Source organism: Parambassis ranga, chromosome 13, assembly GCF_900634625.1.
Source record: "Parambassis ranga chromosome 13, fParRan2.1, whole genome shotgun sequence".
Taxonomy (NCBI): domain Eukaryota; kingdom Metazoa; phylum Chordata; class Actinopteri; family Ambassidae; genus Parambassis; species Parambassis ranga.
In genome coordinates, this window is record NC_041033.1 from 17,864,689 (window position 1) to 17,878,905 (window position 14,217).

The following is a 14,217-nucleotide window of genomic DNA, read 5'->3' on the forward strand; positions in this document are numbered from 1 at the left end:
GCGAGGTGCAGCTGTAGTTATTAGCTCTATATTTGAACATGCTGCAGACTGTTTCCAGCACAGCTTGTGTGCATCATGCTGCCGGTCCTCCTACACTCAGAGTGTATACAGAATGATGGACTCAGCAGCTTTTTATCACTGCTTGTTTTCGCTCTGTGTGAAAGAGCCGGGTAGGAGCTGCCTGTCTCTGTGATTTAGAAGATTTTGAGTTTGTGTTTGAAGCTGCTCCTCTGGAAGGATTGAGGTAAGGATTGGTTTGACATGAAACACACAGCTGAGTCAGGAAGTCTTTCAAACACACACAGCAGGTGCTCTGCTTAAACACACACACACATTCTTGCTGAGTTAAATACTATGTTTTACAGAAACAGGCTAACTTGCATTTTCCACATGGCTGCTGCAGTGATAAGGGGTGATTGATAAGTCTGCGGCCTGAGTTAGAAGCAGTGACAGAAAGTACTGAAGTCATTTTTCAAAAATATTTTATTTGATATTGATCCAGGTACAAGGGGAAAAAACATGGATTTATTTTACAGGACATGGGAATGAGTCTGTAAAAGTTTATTTTCTTGATCCACTCTCTTCTTGGACAAGGACATGCAAGTGAGTACAGAAGGTGGTTTACAGGGAAAAAAGAAGGATGTAACTGTAGAAATGGCGTTGGATGGGGGCGTCCCTTCACCCCCACACTGTACAGAAAGACTTCAGCCAACAACGTTCTCTTTTTGTCTTTTTTTAATCCTCTTTTATAGCAAAAAGGTAACACACAGATAGGCTACAAAGAACCAACAATATTGAGAAAATGAACAAAAGGGAGGGAAAGCACTTTCATCCTTCCAAAAACAGACGTTTTCTCTTATTGTCTGGACAAGCAAATTGTGAGCACTTTCACTCATCGTGTTGAAAAGTTTTCTTTAGTTTTGACATGAGAAGAGCAGTGCGGTGAACATGCAAGACAAAGAGTGACTCAGACGACTACTGACCCAGCACCCGACCACGCTGTGAGCACAGTGTGCCTCATCATCATCTCCTTATGGCCTCGCTGCTCAGCTCTGACACTAAACTTTACGAGGAACAGAAAAACACATCTTATATCTCACGAATCTTTATGCATATTTCACAATATACTTTTATTATCATTTTTAATAAATACAAAACGACACCGTGATTTCAAAGAAAAGTAATAAAGAGACACTAAAACGCATTAGACATTAGAAATATCAATCTTAATTTGGTATGTTCTTTCACTGACATCTTGTCTTAAGAGTGGATGAACCAGCACATTATACTCCACAGCAGAAAAGAAGAGAGGGGATGGACGACAGGATCGGACATGAGAGGGATAACTTCGTCAATGAGAATGGAATGGCATAAACAAGTGGAGATGCGTATGGATATATACACATATATACACATACATAAACACCACCAGAATGTAAAATAACCTGAGATACTCTTTGCACCTCATTTCCAGAACACTGGCCACTGGGTGGATAGTTTAAAACAAAAATAGAAAAAAATAGAAAAAAAGGAAAGACGATGGCATGACGACAACAGTACAACAGCATCGGATGGCCTTTTTAGTTTCCCACCCTCCCCTTTTATCAACATTAGCAGTACAAAAAAGACAAAAAAAAAATTGAACCACAAAAATCCTGAACATTAATATCGAAAACATCGTTGAAAGCAGCGTTTTGGAGTCCATAAAAGGCATACAAAGGAACAAGCGTCTCGTTTTTTAAAAAAAGGGCAAGAGGCTGAGAAGTCAGAAGCGGCAGATGATGAGTGTTTTGTGGCAGTCAGACAGACGGAAAGTGTTCTGCTCCTCACTGTGGCTGTAGACATGGAGGCAGTGGGACCCAACATTAATTTACAAGGCCTTTCTCCAACTCAGAGCCACGTCGTACACACACACACACACACAGACACAACACTGTGCTGATCATAAACTGAGGCACCAGTTTTTTTTGTTTTCTTGATACTGTACCACAAATAACATAAAACAATAAGTGCTCTAAAAACAACATTAAACATGATTAGAAAAATGAACACACATAAACGATGTAAACAAATCATGTTGCTCCACTGATATTTTAACAGTATCATCACTACTAATGACACCTTTGTTTGTGTTTGTAACTATTAAGGCCTGCCTCTGTAAGTGCGTTTTTATTGTGAGTGTGATGAACGAGGAGCGTAAACTCAGTGTAGTAAAATTATTTAGGCAGTAATTTATATAAAAAAAAAAACTTTAAATGTCTAAAGATGCTTTAAAAAAAACTACGGCTGTCCTGATAAATTACAGGACAGTAAATTAATCAACTACAGTAATACAGCATCCTCTCCTCTGGCCTCACATCTGCCCCTCAGACCCTTGGGAACCTTGTGTGTCTGCCACCTAATTTGTCTCAACTACTTGTACGGGAATGGGTGCCTTACTTGTTGCTGTCTGTGAGCAAAGCATTACTCTTTAAATCTCTCTGTACATTAGTATATAATTTTCTTCTCTCTACTTTACAGTACAGAAACTCCTCTTCACATATTCTTCCGGTTCTTCATGTCAGCAGGAGCATGTTTTTGTGCTTATCACCAAAAATTGCAGTGCAAAAAACAATAATTAATAATAATAATAATAATAATAATAATAATTATGATAATAATTAATGGTACCTATCAACAAACAATGGATTATAAAACAATTATTTTTTATGGCACAACAGCCACTCAATTCACATATAATACAAATAACCAAATAAAACCCAACTGTTCCTCTTTATGGATTCAAAAGCTCAAACTGAACCAGGCTTGCATAGCAATGCAACAACAATTTAAAGAATATATTTACAGGAAACAAAATTCCCTTTTTCCCCAAGGGCAGGTACCAGAAAATTTGTTCTCATATAGATGTTTTCATTTTGTTTTTTGTTTTTTTACTTGCCTTTTTCTAACAAAAGAAAATTACAGTAAGGTAGGAGGTGGAAAATATTTTCTTGAGGACGAAAACATAGTGAGATGTACAGTATGTCTGTGTCTATACATCACATTTACAGTTCTGTGACACTGCTTTTTTTCCCCCTGTGGTTCTCTCCACCGCACCCCGTCCCCCACGAGAACGCACACGCAAAGACAAAGTTCACTGCCCCGACAACACGGAGGGCGGCGTTGTTCCAAGGACGGAGCGACTTTACTTTTTCAGTTCACACCCCAGACAGATCACTCTGTGAATGGACAGAGGAACAACACTAAATGTCAGAGTAGTAAACAAACACTCGGAGTACCCTCGAGTTAAAAGTTATAGTCATGCACATGTCACTGAGAATATATACTAATATGCAGATGTCTGCATAACTAATATGCAACTAATATGCAGATGTCTGCATAACATCATTAACTGAGTATTCTCAGTTAATGATGTTATGCACAGGATTAGGCAGGATAGCCAGACACACTGAGGATAGTTTAAGTGTCTGTACTATCAGTGGAGTGAAGTATTTTTTTGGTCATTATATATGCTGTAAATTCTAAATCACTCACATAACTCTCCTGAGTACTGTCCTTGTCCATTTGTCCCCAGGAAGTCAGCGTGCTCTGTGACGGTCCACTGTTGTGGTTGCCGTGGGACGTCAGTCTTGCGTGGGCCGGTCGAGCCCTTGGAGGAGGCTGTGCCGGAGGAGCTGTGGCCACCAGGGGAGGGGAACGATGGTTTACTGTATGGCAGGCACCCTTCCTCTAAAAACACACAGCAACCAAGGGGCATAGTTTGAGTTTGAAAAGTTGACACGTGACTTTTATTATTGCAGTGATTCACATCTAACATCTGATGCACAGACACAAAGAGCACTTTGGAACCCCCCCCCCACCCCCACCCCCTCTGACATCTGCAGAGTGGCAGTGCCAACAAGTAATGCCAGGGCGTGCCACAGGAGAGGACTCTCAGCCTCACACATGGCCTTACAGCTACCAGCCTTATGAGGGGGGTAAATACAATAACAGGGGGACCACTGGCTGCTGTGGCACCCCCTGCTGCAGGGCAGCATAACATTGACCCTCAGCAGTCTCTGTCATTGCATGAAATCTCATCAAACCACTCCCCACTGCTCCACTAATGACTGTAATAGAGCCTGCCCCGACCCCGGTGGATTCTACTGTGAATCAGTCAGCACTCTGACACATATGGGAATTCACCTACAGGGTTCTCTGTAAAGATGCTGATTGTGGCACCTGTCTTTGTCTCGCAGTCTCAGATTAACTGTCTGAGAAAGTCCTGGCACAGAAAGAAGCTAGGGTGCACAGCATGGAGAGCTCTAACGCTCCAACACACACACACAGATCTACAAACACAGACACACGCAGATGGGGTGTAGAGTGGCTGCTGCTGGTGTGAGGAAAGAGAGCTGAAACGATTAGAGTGCATTTCAGTTGCTGGGGCCTCCTGCCTCACTTGGAGAGGAGCAGACTAATACTGGCAACAGTTACAGGGGCACTGGGGAAGCTGAGGGAGGGCTGGGGAGGGGGCATGCTGGAAACCAGAGCAAGTGGCAGACGGTGCAATCTGTTCATGGGAGCCCAGTCTCAAAGCAGCATGAAAGCTAACTTCAACACAAAACTATGTCCTTGTTTTCTGGAAATGTGATGGATTATCTCTTTAATAAAGTGATCATGTTAACCAATAACTTTAGTTTCACTCATTAGCAACAATCTTGAATGTTGACATGTGTCTTTTCATGGCTGCAGGATTCAGTTCATCTGTACCTGTTTTGTGTCCCCGGCGTCCATCATCGGCTCGGTCCATGGAGCCCAGCCGGTCTTGAGCCTGCCGATGATGATCCAGAGAAGTGCGCGTCTGTCTGTCAATGGAGCTCTTCATGTCATCTGGCCCACACAGGGGCCCTGACATGGCCGGACGCTCCAGGGAAGAAGCCTTTCTATCTGAGGGGGGGACCATGCTGCTTATACTGCGGGCCCCCTGGATACGGCCCTGCCCCTGACAGGGAGGAGGCTCCGGGGGAGGAGGTAGGTCTGTGTAGAGGAGAAGTCACAATAAGGCAGCCGAATGCAATTACAACAACAGCTGTTTTAGGGAACTTTTCTACATTAACTTTTCAAAATGTTGCTCTCTCACCGTCTGCACCAGCATCTCTCCGGTGGGGTGTTGTGCCCTGACTTCGGGGTTTGCGAGTGGGCCTGGTGGCCCTCTGGTGGCCCAAGCTGTGTGTGCCGACTGTGCTGCCATCTGTTGAGAATGGACTGCTGGGCCGGGGCCTGTGGGACAAGCCTTTACCTGCAGGAGGGATACAAGACCACAGGCCAGCTGGTTAATAGAGTTGTTAAAGATCTTGGGCAGTGGAAAGGAGGACACGGGTTATCAATCAAGATCCCAAAACCTATTAGAATATAAAGGTTTTTCGATTAAAGAAAGGACAGACCCTGGTACTAGTCAAGCCAAGAAAGCCTGAGTGCAAAGCCAGGTGAGTTAAAGAGTGGTTGAAGAGACCCCTGCAGCATTTCCATATTAACAAATGGTACCATGCAAAACCTGGGCACAGCACCCACAAGCAGTAGAAAGGAAATCAAGGCAGCATTATGTGGGAAACTTCAGCCAGTGGAAGACAGGAGGAGCAATTAGCGCGGAAAGGAGCAAACAATTTTCCAGTCCAAAGTTCCAGTCCAGCTGTGGGTATCTGGTCTCCAAACAAACCAACCTCTCTTGCTGAGGCTCGTGCCCTCAAGGCGGTAGCCTGCCTTGTCTGCAGCGGCCACCAGGGCCTGGGCAAAGCTGCAGTGGGTAAAGATGGAGCCATCAGATGAACTGCCCAGACTGGACCTATGGCTGGAGAAATTACGGTCATCTTCTGAGGCTGAGCCCCAGCCATTCACCATGGACCCTGTGGAACACCACAGCTTTCAACAAATGTGTGTGTGAGCATGTTAGAAGAGTGTGTGTGAGTGAAACCGCGGTCACATTCATACTTTTGGGCTCAGTCGCCCTGTCCTTTATGGAAATATGATCTGACACTCTGAACATCTGCACCGGGATTCTACAAGATGGATGAAGTATTAATGTCCTACAGTTAAATGATTCTGTATTTGCTGTGGGGCATTTCTGTCTTGCAGGTGAGTGCTTTTGTGCAGTCATTTTGTTCTGGCCTGCCCTTTTCCAGCTATGACAAACACAAAAATTGCATATACATACATAGAAAAGTGCACACAGACACACACAGCATAAGGTACACAGAGGAACAGCAGGGCTGTCATCAACCGATTCTGCTCTTCTTTTGATAATGAACAATGAGCGCACCTGTGTGGAGCAGAGTTAGCTACAGAACTGCCTCAGGTGACATCTCACAAAAACAGAGTATTGAATCAAACACCTGGTGGTATGCACACATTGTTTTTTATACCTTGATAAACATGCACGTCCTCCAGAGAAAGGTAGAAATCAGAATCTCTGTTACTCTTTGTTATTTTAGGGCTGATTTAATGGAGTATCGACGGAATCAAAGGGGCACACATAAAGGACTGTGAGTATGTTTGGCTTTTAAAGCTACTATATTTCTTTCTGCCTTCATTTTTTCCCTTCACATAAAAAGTTAAGCCAGCACTTTAAATATAAAAGTATCGGTCTGCCAATACAAATATGTCACTTTGGCAAGCAAAAACACAGAGAACAGTCGGCTAATGTGACAGCTTTCTGTGGGACTGGTTTGGCAGACTTTGCTAAAGTGGCATGAACCCAAGTGCTCAGCTCACACACTCGATCTCTCTTTCTCTCTCTCTCACACACACAATGTGTGATAGAACAGCCTGGTGTAACAGAGAAGTGTGGAGGTGTGAGGGTAAAGGTTGTTGAGAGAGCGATGGGGACAAAAAGTTCGCAGCAGGATTTATTAAAAGGTCAATGTGATACAGAAATGATGGCACGATCCTGGCCAGGACAGCTGCAGACTGAGTGAGTTACAAATGAACAAAAGAATCAGATGCAGAGTTCCTTCTCTCAGATGGTACTTCCCTTTGCAATACAATGTAACACATGTCATATTGGACATCAAACTTGGTGACATGAATGTGGTTTATTTCTCCAGACACACTGGGAAATCCCGTTCAAAACTGTTTTCCAACTTCCCCATCTGTGAGTCTCTTGCTGTCTCTCTCTCAGAGAGATGGTTACCAAGTCACAGGATGTGACTTCAGGGAATTGCGCCTTTATGAGCAAAAGTTGCAACAGCTTTACGCTCCTATTGCAGACAAATTCCCTCAAATTAATGAAAACTTGTATAAAATATAAGCTTGCACACGGTCGAGTACCCCCTTACACAACCTCTTTTTTACAGGACTAACCGAAATTCACGGCAGTAACGACTCTGAGCCCTCCATCTTTCCTTCCTATTTTCTTTGAAATTCTTTTCCAGTTTTTCTCCAGAAAGAAAGACAGCAATTCCACTGGGTTCAATCCTCCCACAAAGAATAGGGCAGATAATGAAGTATAGGCAGTGCCAGCCAAAGCACTGAAGATTCCAAGTCCTCCAGTTCAGCAAAGGAACACTGCCTCAGCAAATCACATCAGAGAATGACTTTCAGTTGCACTAACTGCCATTTTCTACAGCAGAACCTCTGGAGCACTTCTATTCTGTGAAACAGCCGCCCAATCAAACTGTGATCATTGTAACATAATTTGATAAAAATTCAATCTATTTTTCTTTTTTGCCCTTAAAATGTATTTTTTTTCCCTTTTGGCTTCAATTCAAGGTTTGAACTATGAGTCCTTATTTTATCACATCATGAAGCAGAGCAACGGGCCAAACCATGTTCTTTGGGCACTGGCTGACACCTTCTATGCACTGAAACAGCGAGGCCAGTAAACGCTGAATGGTTGGGGGGCAGTAAAAACCCAGGCTACGTCCCTCCTGCCACTAAAACTGATTTATAATGACGGAAACCCTAATCTGCATGTCGTTAAGTGAGAAAATCATTCCCCCTGACGAGCAAGCGTCTCTACCTGCCGTCAGGAGACGTGACCCTGCTCCTCACAAACCTGGCGAGGCTTTATGGGAGAGTAATCGCCCAGAACAGCCAAGCTTTCAGCTCATTGTAAGCGTAACAGCCTCACTGCTAACACCATCTCAGCTTTGCATGACCCATACAAAGCTAAATAATACCTACAATATGTGTTCACTTCATCTCTGCAGCTCAAACGAAACGGCTGCAATGCCCACCACAACATGAGGACTTACATTTATCAGCTAAAGAAAATGTTGCGTTAACATAGAATAACGCATTGAAAGGCCAGAGCAGACATCCTGCTGATGAAAAATGGCTCCTAGGGAAAAGATTTTTTTTCTGGGGCATAAGCGAAAATGTTTGATTTACTGGCCTTTGGTGTAACATTATAAAAACAGACCTATTTCCATAATATTAAAACAATGACAAATCTATCAAGCGGCGCTTGACAGGAATCTCACTGCTACCCTCCCCTATTTGTACAGACTCAAAATGGTGGCCACAATAAATCTTAGCAGCTTCTCCTATCTTCTCTCTCTTTTTTCCCGTTAACCCTGGAGCTGGGACCGAGTCTATGCTGTCAAACGATGGGGTGAGAGGCAGACTTGCAGAGAGATAAAAAGAAATAGTGCTGTCTTCAGAGTAATACAGTGGAGAAGAGATGCTGTAGATTAGGGCCCAGTTGCTGCTTTATATTCTTCTAAATACATCAGCAGGAGCATGTGTCAGCGCTACCAAAACCACTGCTCCATCATCCCATGGAAAACTACTCTTTAGGGCTGCCACTGACACGGCAGACCAGCAAGCAGCACTGTCAGTCCTTTTATTCTCAGGCTTTTTCTCTCAGCTCCTCCAGATTCTTTCCACCTAAAAACATCCCACCCTGTATTCTCTCTCTCTTTTTTTTTTTTTTTGTAGTACACACAGATTGTGTTGGATAACCTGAGCGACACGTAGTGTCACACCACACCAGCAAACCTGCCCTGCAAATGTCACACATTCTTCTTTTAATATTTCTCCAGCTTTGCCCTTTAGTTCACAGAGCTATAGTAAGGCCTGGTCAGTATGAGAGCAGCAGCCCAGAACCCAGATCTGCTGCTGCAATGTCATGCCCTTCACGTGTCCCCCTAACAGACGGCTGTAAAAGTTTTCAGTGAGTTGTAAAAATGGAAATGGTGCCTCTAGTCTGGAATGGAATATGCCGCACGTGAAATTTATTTCAAATCTCCTCGGGAAGATATGGGTGGCGCTGGTTCAGGAGCTGTATGAGTTAAATCACAGCAATTCTCGCCTACCTCTCCCTCCTCTTAATTTCCCTCTCACTGTCCTGTTTAAAATTCATGGACTTTCTTATCTCTTTTTTTGGAAATGATAATTATAATTCCCCAGAGTCTGCCAGAAGTGCTTAAAAATTTGATTGAGAGACACTCCGTAAGCATGTTGGCATGAAAATTAAGACATGGCAAACTCATAAAGAACATGTCACAGACAACAATCCATTTACTGTTAGAGACTTGAATGCATATTTACATTTTTAATCATTGGAACAAATAAATAACATTTTTTAGAAACCAATGCCCCTACCTGTTAAAGAGCTGTCCAGGTTATCCATGCTAGACCCTGGTGTGTGCTCAATACCGCGTGGATGTCTGGCTCCATAGCCTTCATCCTCATCCTCCTCCTCCTCCTCCTCATCATCAGGCAGGTCAGTCTCCAGGTCGGAAACCATTGTGCTCGACACGTAGCCCACTGGAGGAGCTGGAGCCTGGGGAGGAAGGGAGCCTCCCTGCATGTGCCTAGCAAGAAGAAAAAAACAGCATGTTCATTTACATGAAGGAATGTGAAGCGGCACCTGAATTTATATAGAGAGTAAAGGAAATATTATATAGCACGAGATGCATACACAACACTGTCAAAATGCAGTGGAGACCTTTCTTATGTGAACTGCTGAATAAATTTGGACTGATTCTATAGTTCTGCTTGCATGCTAACACAATGACCTGCTAATTGCTGCTGCTGATGGTACAAAGGCACGCTCTCCAGGCCTGTCGACACATGGCTGTCACCTCAGTGGCAGCCGGCTCTCCTGACAGCCGCATTTGTTAGAGGAGTGCAAAGTCTTTGACGCGGTTTGCAGTGGGAATTGGTTGTAATTACTGGCCCTCTGGTGTTGTCAGAGATGCTCTCTAACCAACATAGTCATTACTGAGTAACATGACATCTCCTTCCTGACAAGGCTGCCCCACCATCCCCACCCCCACCTACACCACGTAGTTCTCTGTTATGAATGAATGCCAGTCCCTCGTTCTCTCTGCGTTGCTGACAGAATGAGGCATGGCCTTCATCTGACTTGCATGAGCACAACAACAATGGAATGTGCTCCATGGGTGTAGAGGGGGGTAGAAGTAAACAACCATGGGTAAGAAATTGTGTCTCTTAGAGTGAGCAAAATACAGTAGTCATCTAAGTGGTAGCAGGGGCCCATTAAAATGGAATGATTAATGGGTTTATCTCCCCTGCACACATACAGCTGACATGAGGAATACTCCAGGACCAAAATAAATCCTAGCAGCAATAAACAGGTTTAGAATGTACAGTAAGCAGTTTGAAATGACAACAATGCATATATTATCAGCTATATCAAGATATATGTCAACACAGACGGACAGTTAGGCAGACAGCTAAATAGATTTATAAAACAGCCGAGCGAACGCACATGGTTTTGAAAAATCTGAGAAGTAAAATTCTTTTTCACACTGCAGTGTTTACCATGTCTGCTTTGCCATGTCCAGTTGGTATGCTCTGGTCAGCTCATCCAAATGGGCCTGCAGCATGGGCTGCATCTCATCCCGGGGAGAGGGGGTAAGGGTGGCGGTGGACTGCTGTCCGAATGACACAGCCGCAGGGGAAGAGGCCACCCCTCTGATGGGCGGGGTGGGAACCCTCTCCTCTTCTTCCTCTAGCTCATCCTCCATGCCTTGGTGAAGATATGTCTGCACAGGCATGGGCGGGGCCCAACCATCACTATCATACCTGAGGTAAGAATATAAAGTATGTTAACTAACAATTCAGTGTGATATATAATATTTACTGAGGAAGCAAAACGAGGAAGGAAAATCAGACAGCATGTTTATGGGAAGTTCTCTGTATGAGTGTGGAGTGTTGTGACCTTGTCCAACTTTCATAAGAATCTGTTAAACGACAGTCCGGGGGAGAATTACAGTGGTTGTCAGGCTTCACTTGCTCATAGCTGTGCTTATGCATGTTGAAATAATACTGGCCATAAAGAAAATGTTCATTAGAGAAATTTGTCAGTGCACACACCATAGGACATAACTGTTTTAATCTGCTGCCATTAAGAGCAGCCTCAGATTTACAGTGCACAGGACTCTTCATTTGCCAGATAGCCTATTAAAGCAGATGACTCTCACAGATTGGAAATGGGAGTGAGAGGACATGGCACCTACTGGACCAAAGAGAGACACAATCACTTAAATAAGCTTCAGCTACTCCGTACCAAAAGTACAGTATGTTTACTTGTATTATATTCACTACACTACAATGTAAAATGCTGATCTGAAAAAGACGTAAATAGTACTGCATCTAACATTTATAAGAACTCAGCTTTTTATGGCAGGTAGGGCGCACAACAAATAAATCTTTATCTCACGCTCTCATTTTTCTCTTTATGAAACAAGTAAGGATTTTTTTTTTTGCACTGTAGGATTCTGCAAATAGATGAATCTGAGACCATCTGCACGTTTTCACTCTACAAGCAGCAGGAGACTGCGTTTTCATTTCTTTTCTAGTCATGAAATCATCTCATAGATTGAAAACAGGATCCGCAGATAGTTTGATCTGCGCCCATCTGCACGTTGTCATGTGTGTGTACATTAACTAGCTGCCTGTAGAGACAACACACACATCAATCCCTCCAAATGTACAGTTGCACAGCAATTAGCCACACAGAACCAAAGCCTGAACCTGGTTATCACTGTCAGTATTGTGTGGAATTGCTTTTGTTGGCAAGCTTTGCACATGAGATATTTGATCTTCTACAACATGTGTGTTCAGAGGACAGTGAGCAGCAACTCCAGTGAGTACACAGACGAGATCAGTTGATGTTACGGGTATGATCAGAAGCTACTGTTCCCTCGAAAATAAACCAATACAAATATGAGATGATGTGTGAGTCTTGCTGCAAAAAAAAAAAACTGTTGAGGGCATTTGTAACTTAAACATGTTTTTACTTTTGTTACATAATTCGTAGACATACCCTCCTCCATCGTGATGCTCATTAGGATAAAGGTCCATCTCAGTACCAGGGAGAGGGTGAACAGGGGGAGGGGGCAGGGGGACATTGGCCCAGGAGGACCCATTGGCTTTTGGAGGCTTGGAACCAGCCTTAGTTTTCTTCTTCTTTCCTCCTTTTCCACCTGCAACAGGAGGAGAAAATGTGTTTAAGACGCACATTTGGTGAAAATTAGATTGTGCACAAAAATCAATTAAAAACAAATATACAAGCAGGATTGCATTTCAAATTACAGCATAGCTGCTTCTGCCGTGTGACAAATGTGGATTCTACAGAAACTCAATTTATGCTGCTTAGGTTACAAATCCATCTGGAATGAGTTCCAACATACCCTTGGAAAATAAAACACCGTATTTCATTGTGGTCTTGTCTATCGGTGCTTACATAGAGAATCTCAAGGTTGCTGATGAAAAGCATGCCGCTATTGATTGATTGGTTGAAAAGCCTCAAATCTTCATAGAAACAGAAGAGACTGGCAGTAAACGAGGCTGAGGCAGACCTTCGTGCTCCACCCATCCCTCAGCGTCCCCCTTCACACCAGGCTTTGGAGTCCACAATGAAATATCTCACTTCACAGCATCATCATAATGAATGGCTAGTGTAGTGTCAGTGTGTCCCTAATGGAATTCACTGAGAGTCTATTACTGCTTTCATTTCTTTTATTACACCGGAGGACCGCTAACCCCATCCATTTCCACTCATATCCCTCCAACACCAGATTCTCCCCTGTCCCATCCATCTTTATAAATCTGCCAGCCAGGTCAATACTGAGTTTTATACGATTTGGTCACTGTGGAAGAAACCCCCTTTTTTTCCCCTTTAAAAGACGTTTGACTTCAAGGCCAAATTAGTTTTTAAGTTGGGCTACACAAAGACTAAGGATATCAGTAGGATATTAACCCTTATGAGAGGGAAATCAGTAAAAATAAGTAACTATAATTTTTATAGTGTTGGGAGACATATCTGCCCTCTTTCCAAAATAACACAATAAAAAAGTATTCAGACCGTCTGGCCTTGTTGTGAGCATATTTCATGTAGGAACACCTGACACGTATCTCTGCACAGTTTAGGACAGCATGCATCTATCCATGACGAACATTGTATCACAAATAAGGAGGATGCATTAATGTTCATATGCAGTCAAACTTTCAGTTTTCTGACCAGTACCCCTTTTTACCACACTGTGGCCACAGTCTTCAGGTTGCACACCAATGCATGTTGATAAAGATACTCAGTCATCCAGATCATATTCATTCTGAAGCAATATACTGTCATAAACATTTTTAAGCAGTATGTTTGATTTACAATATTATTTTCTTTGTGCACATGGAAAGGAAATATGAAGACAGACTGCATAGTATTTCCATTTATAAATCAAACTATGCTGTCTCTCCATAAGTAAACACCTCCGATTTCAATCCAGAAAATACCTCAGGCTGACATCACCAGCCAGACAGAGCAGTGGAAGCCATCTTTGGGAATCTCTCTTGAGCACATTTATATCTGTCATCTGTTGGTTAGTCCTTTGCTGCCAAAGGCCTGTAATCACTTTTCCCAATGCTCCTAAAAAGCTGCCAACACTGCATCTTGTGCAATGTAACATCATGGCCTGTAATGAAATCTAATAAACTAACTTGACTCGGGCACAGTAAAAAGTACATCACTGTCATCAAAAGAAATTTGCAGAGGCATTGAGGTACATTTCTATTGATTTTCATGAAAGCCAGATGGCAGAGGAATCAAAAACTCTGCAAAGTTTGTCTTGAGTTCAGAAAATTCTCATTTTGTTGTTGCTAATACTAGGAATAGAAACAAAACCACTTCAAAGATGAGCATGGTAAAAAAGGAAAGGAGATTCAGGCATGAGGAGATGGGAGAGGTGTCAGAATAAGATTAATAAAGAATGG

General features: G+C 43.1%; 1 protein-coding gene across 5 annotated transcripts in view; it reads right to left on the reverse strand.

Annotated features, from left to right (window-relative positions):
• Nucleotides 1–465: 465 nt before the first annotated feature.
• The window catches only part of robo2 (roundabout, axon guidance receptor, homolog 2 (Drosophila)), a 144,840-nt gene continuing 131,088 nt past the window's right edge, over nt 466–14,217 (reverse strand). For 4 of the 5 annotated variants that reach the window (XM_028419553.1, XM_028419550.1, XM_028419552.1 and 1 more), the window contains 8 exons: nt 12,275–12,434; nt 10,768–11,031; nt 9,583–9,794; nt 5,703–5,885; nt 5,123–5,281; nt 4,753–5,019; nt 3,535–3,729; nt 466–3,218 (listed from right to left, as the gene is read on the reverse strand). In XM_028419553.1, coding sequence (XP_028275354.1) covers nt 3,217–3,218; nt 3,535–3,729; nt 4,753–5,019; nt 5,123–5,281; nt 5,703–5,885; nt 9,583–9,794; nt 10,768–11,031; nt 12,275–12,434 — 1,442 coding nt within the window. In that variant the 3' untranslated portion in view covers nt 466–3,216. The remainder of the gene's footprint in view (nt 3,219–3,534; nt 3,730–4,752; nt 5,020–5,122; nt 5,282–5,702; nt 5,886–9,582; nt 9,795–10,767; nt 11,032–12,274; nt 12,435–14,217) is intronic. The other variant, XM_028419551.1, reaches the window with a different exon arrangement.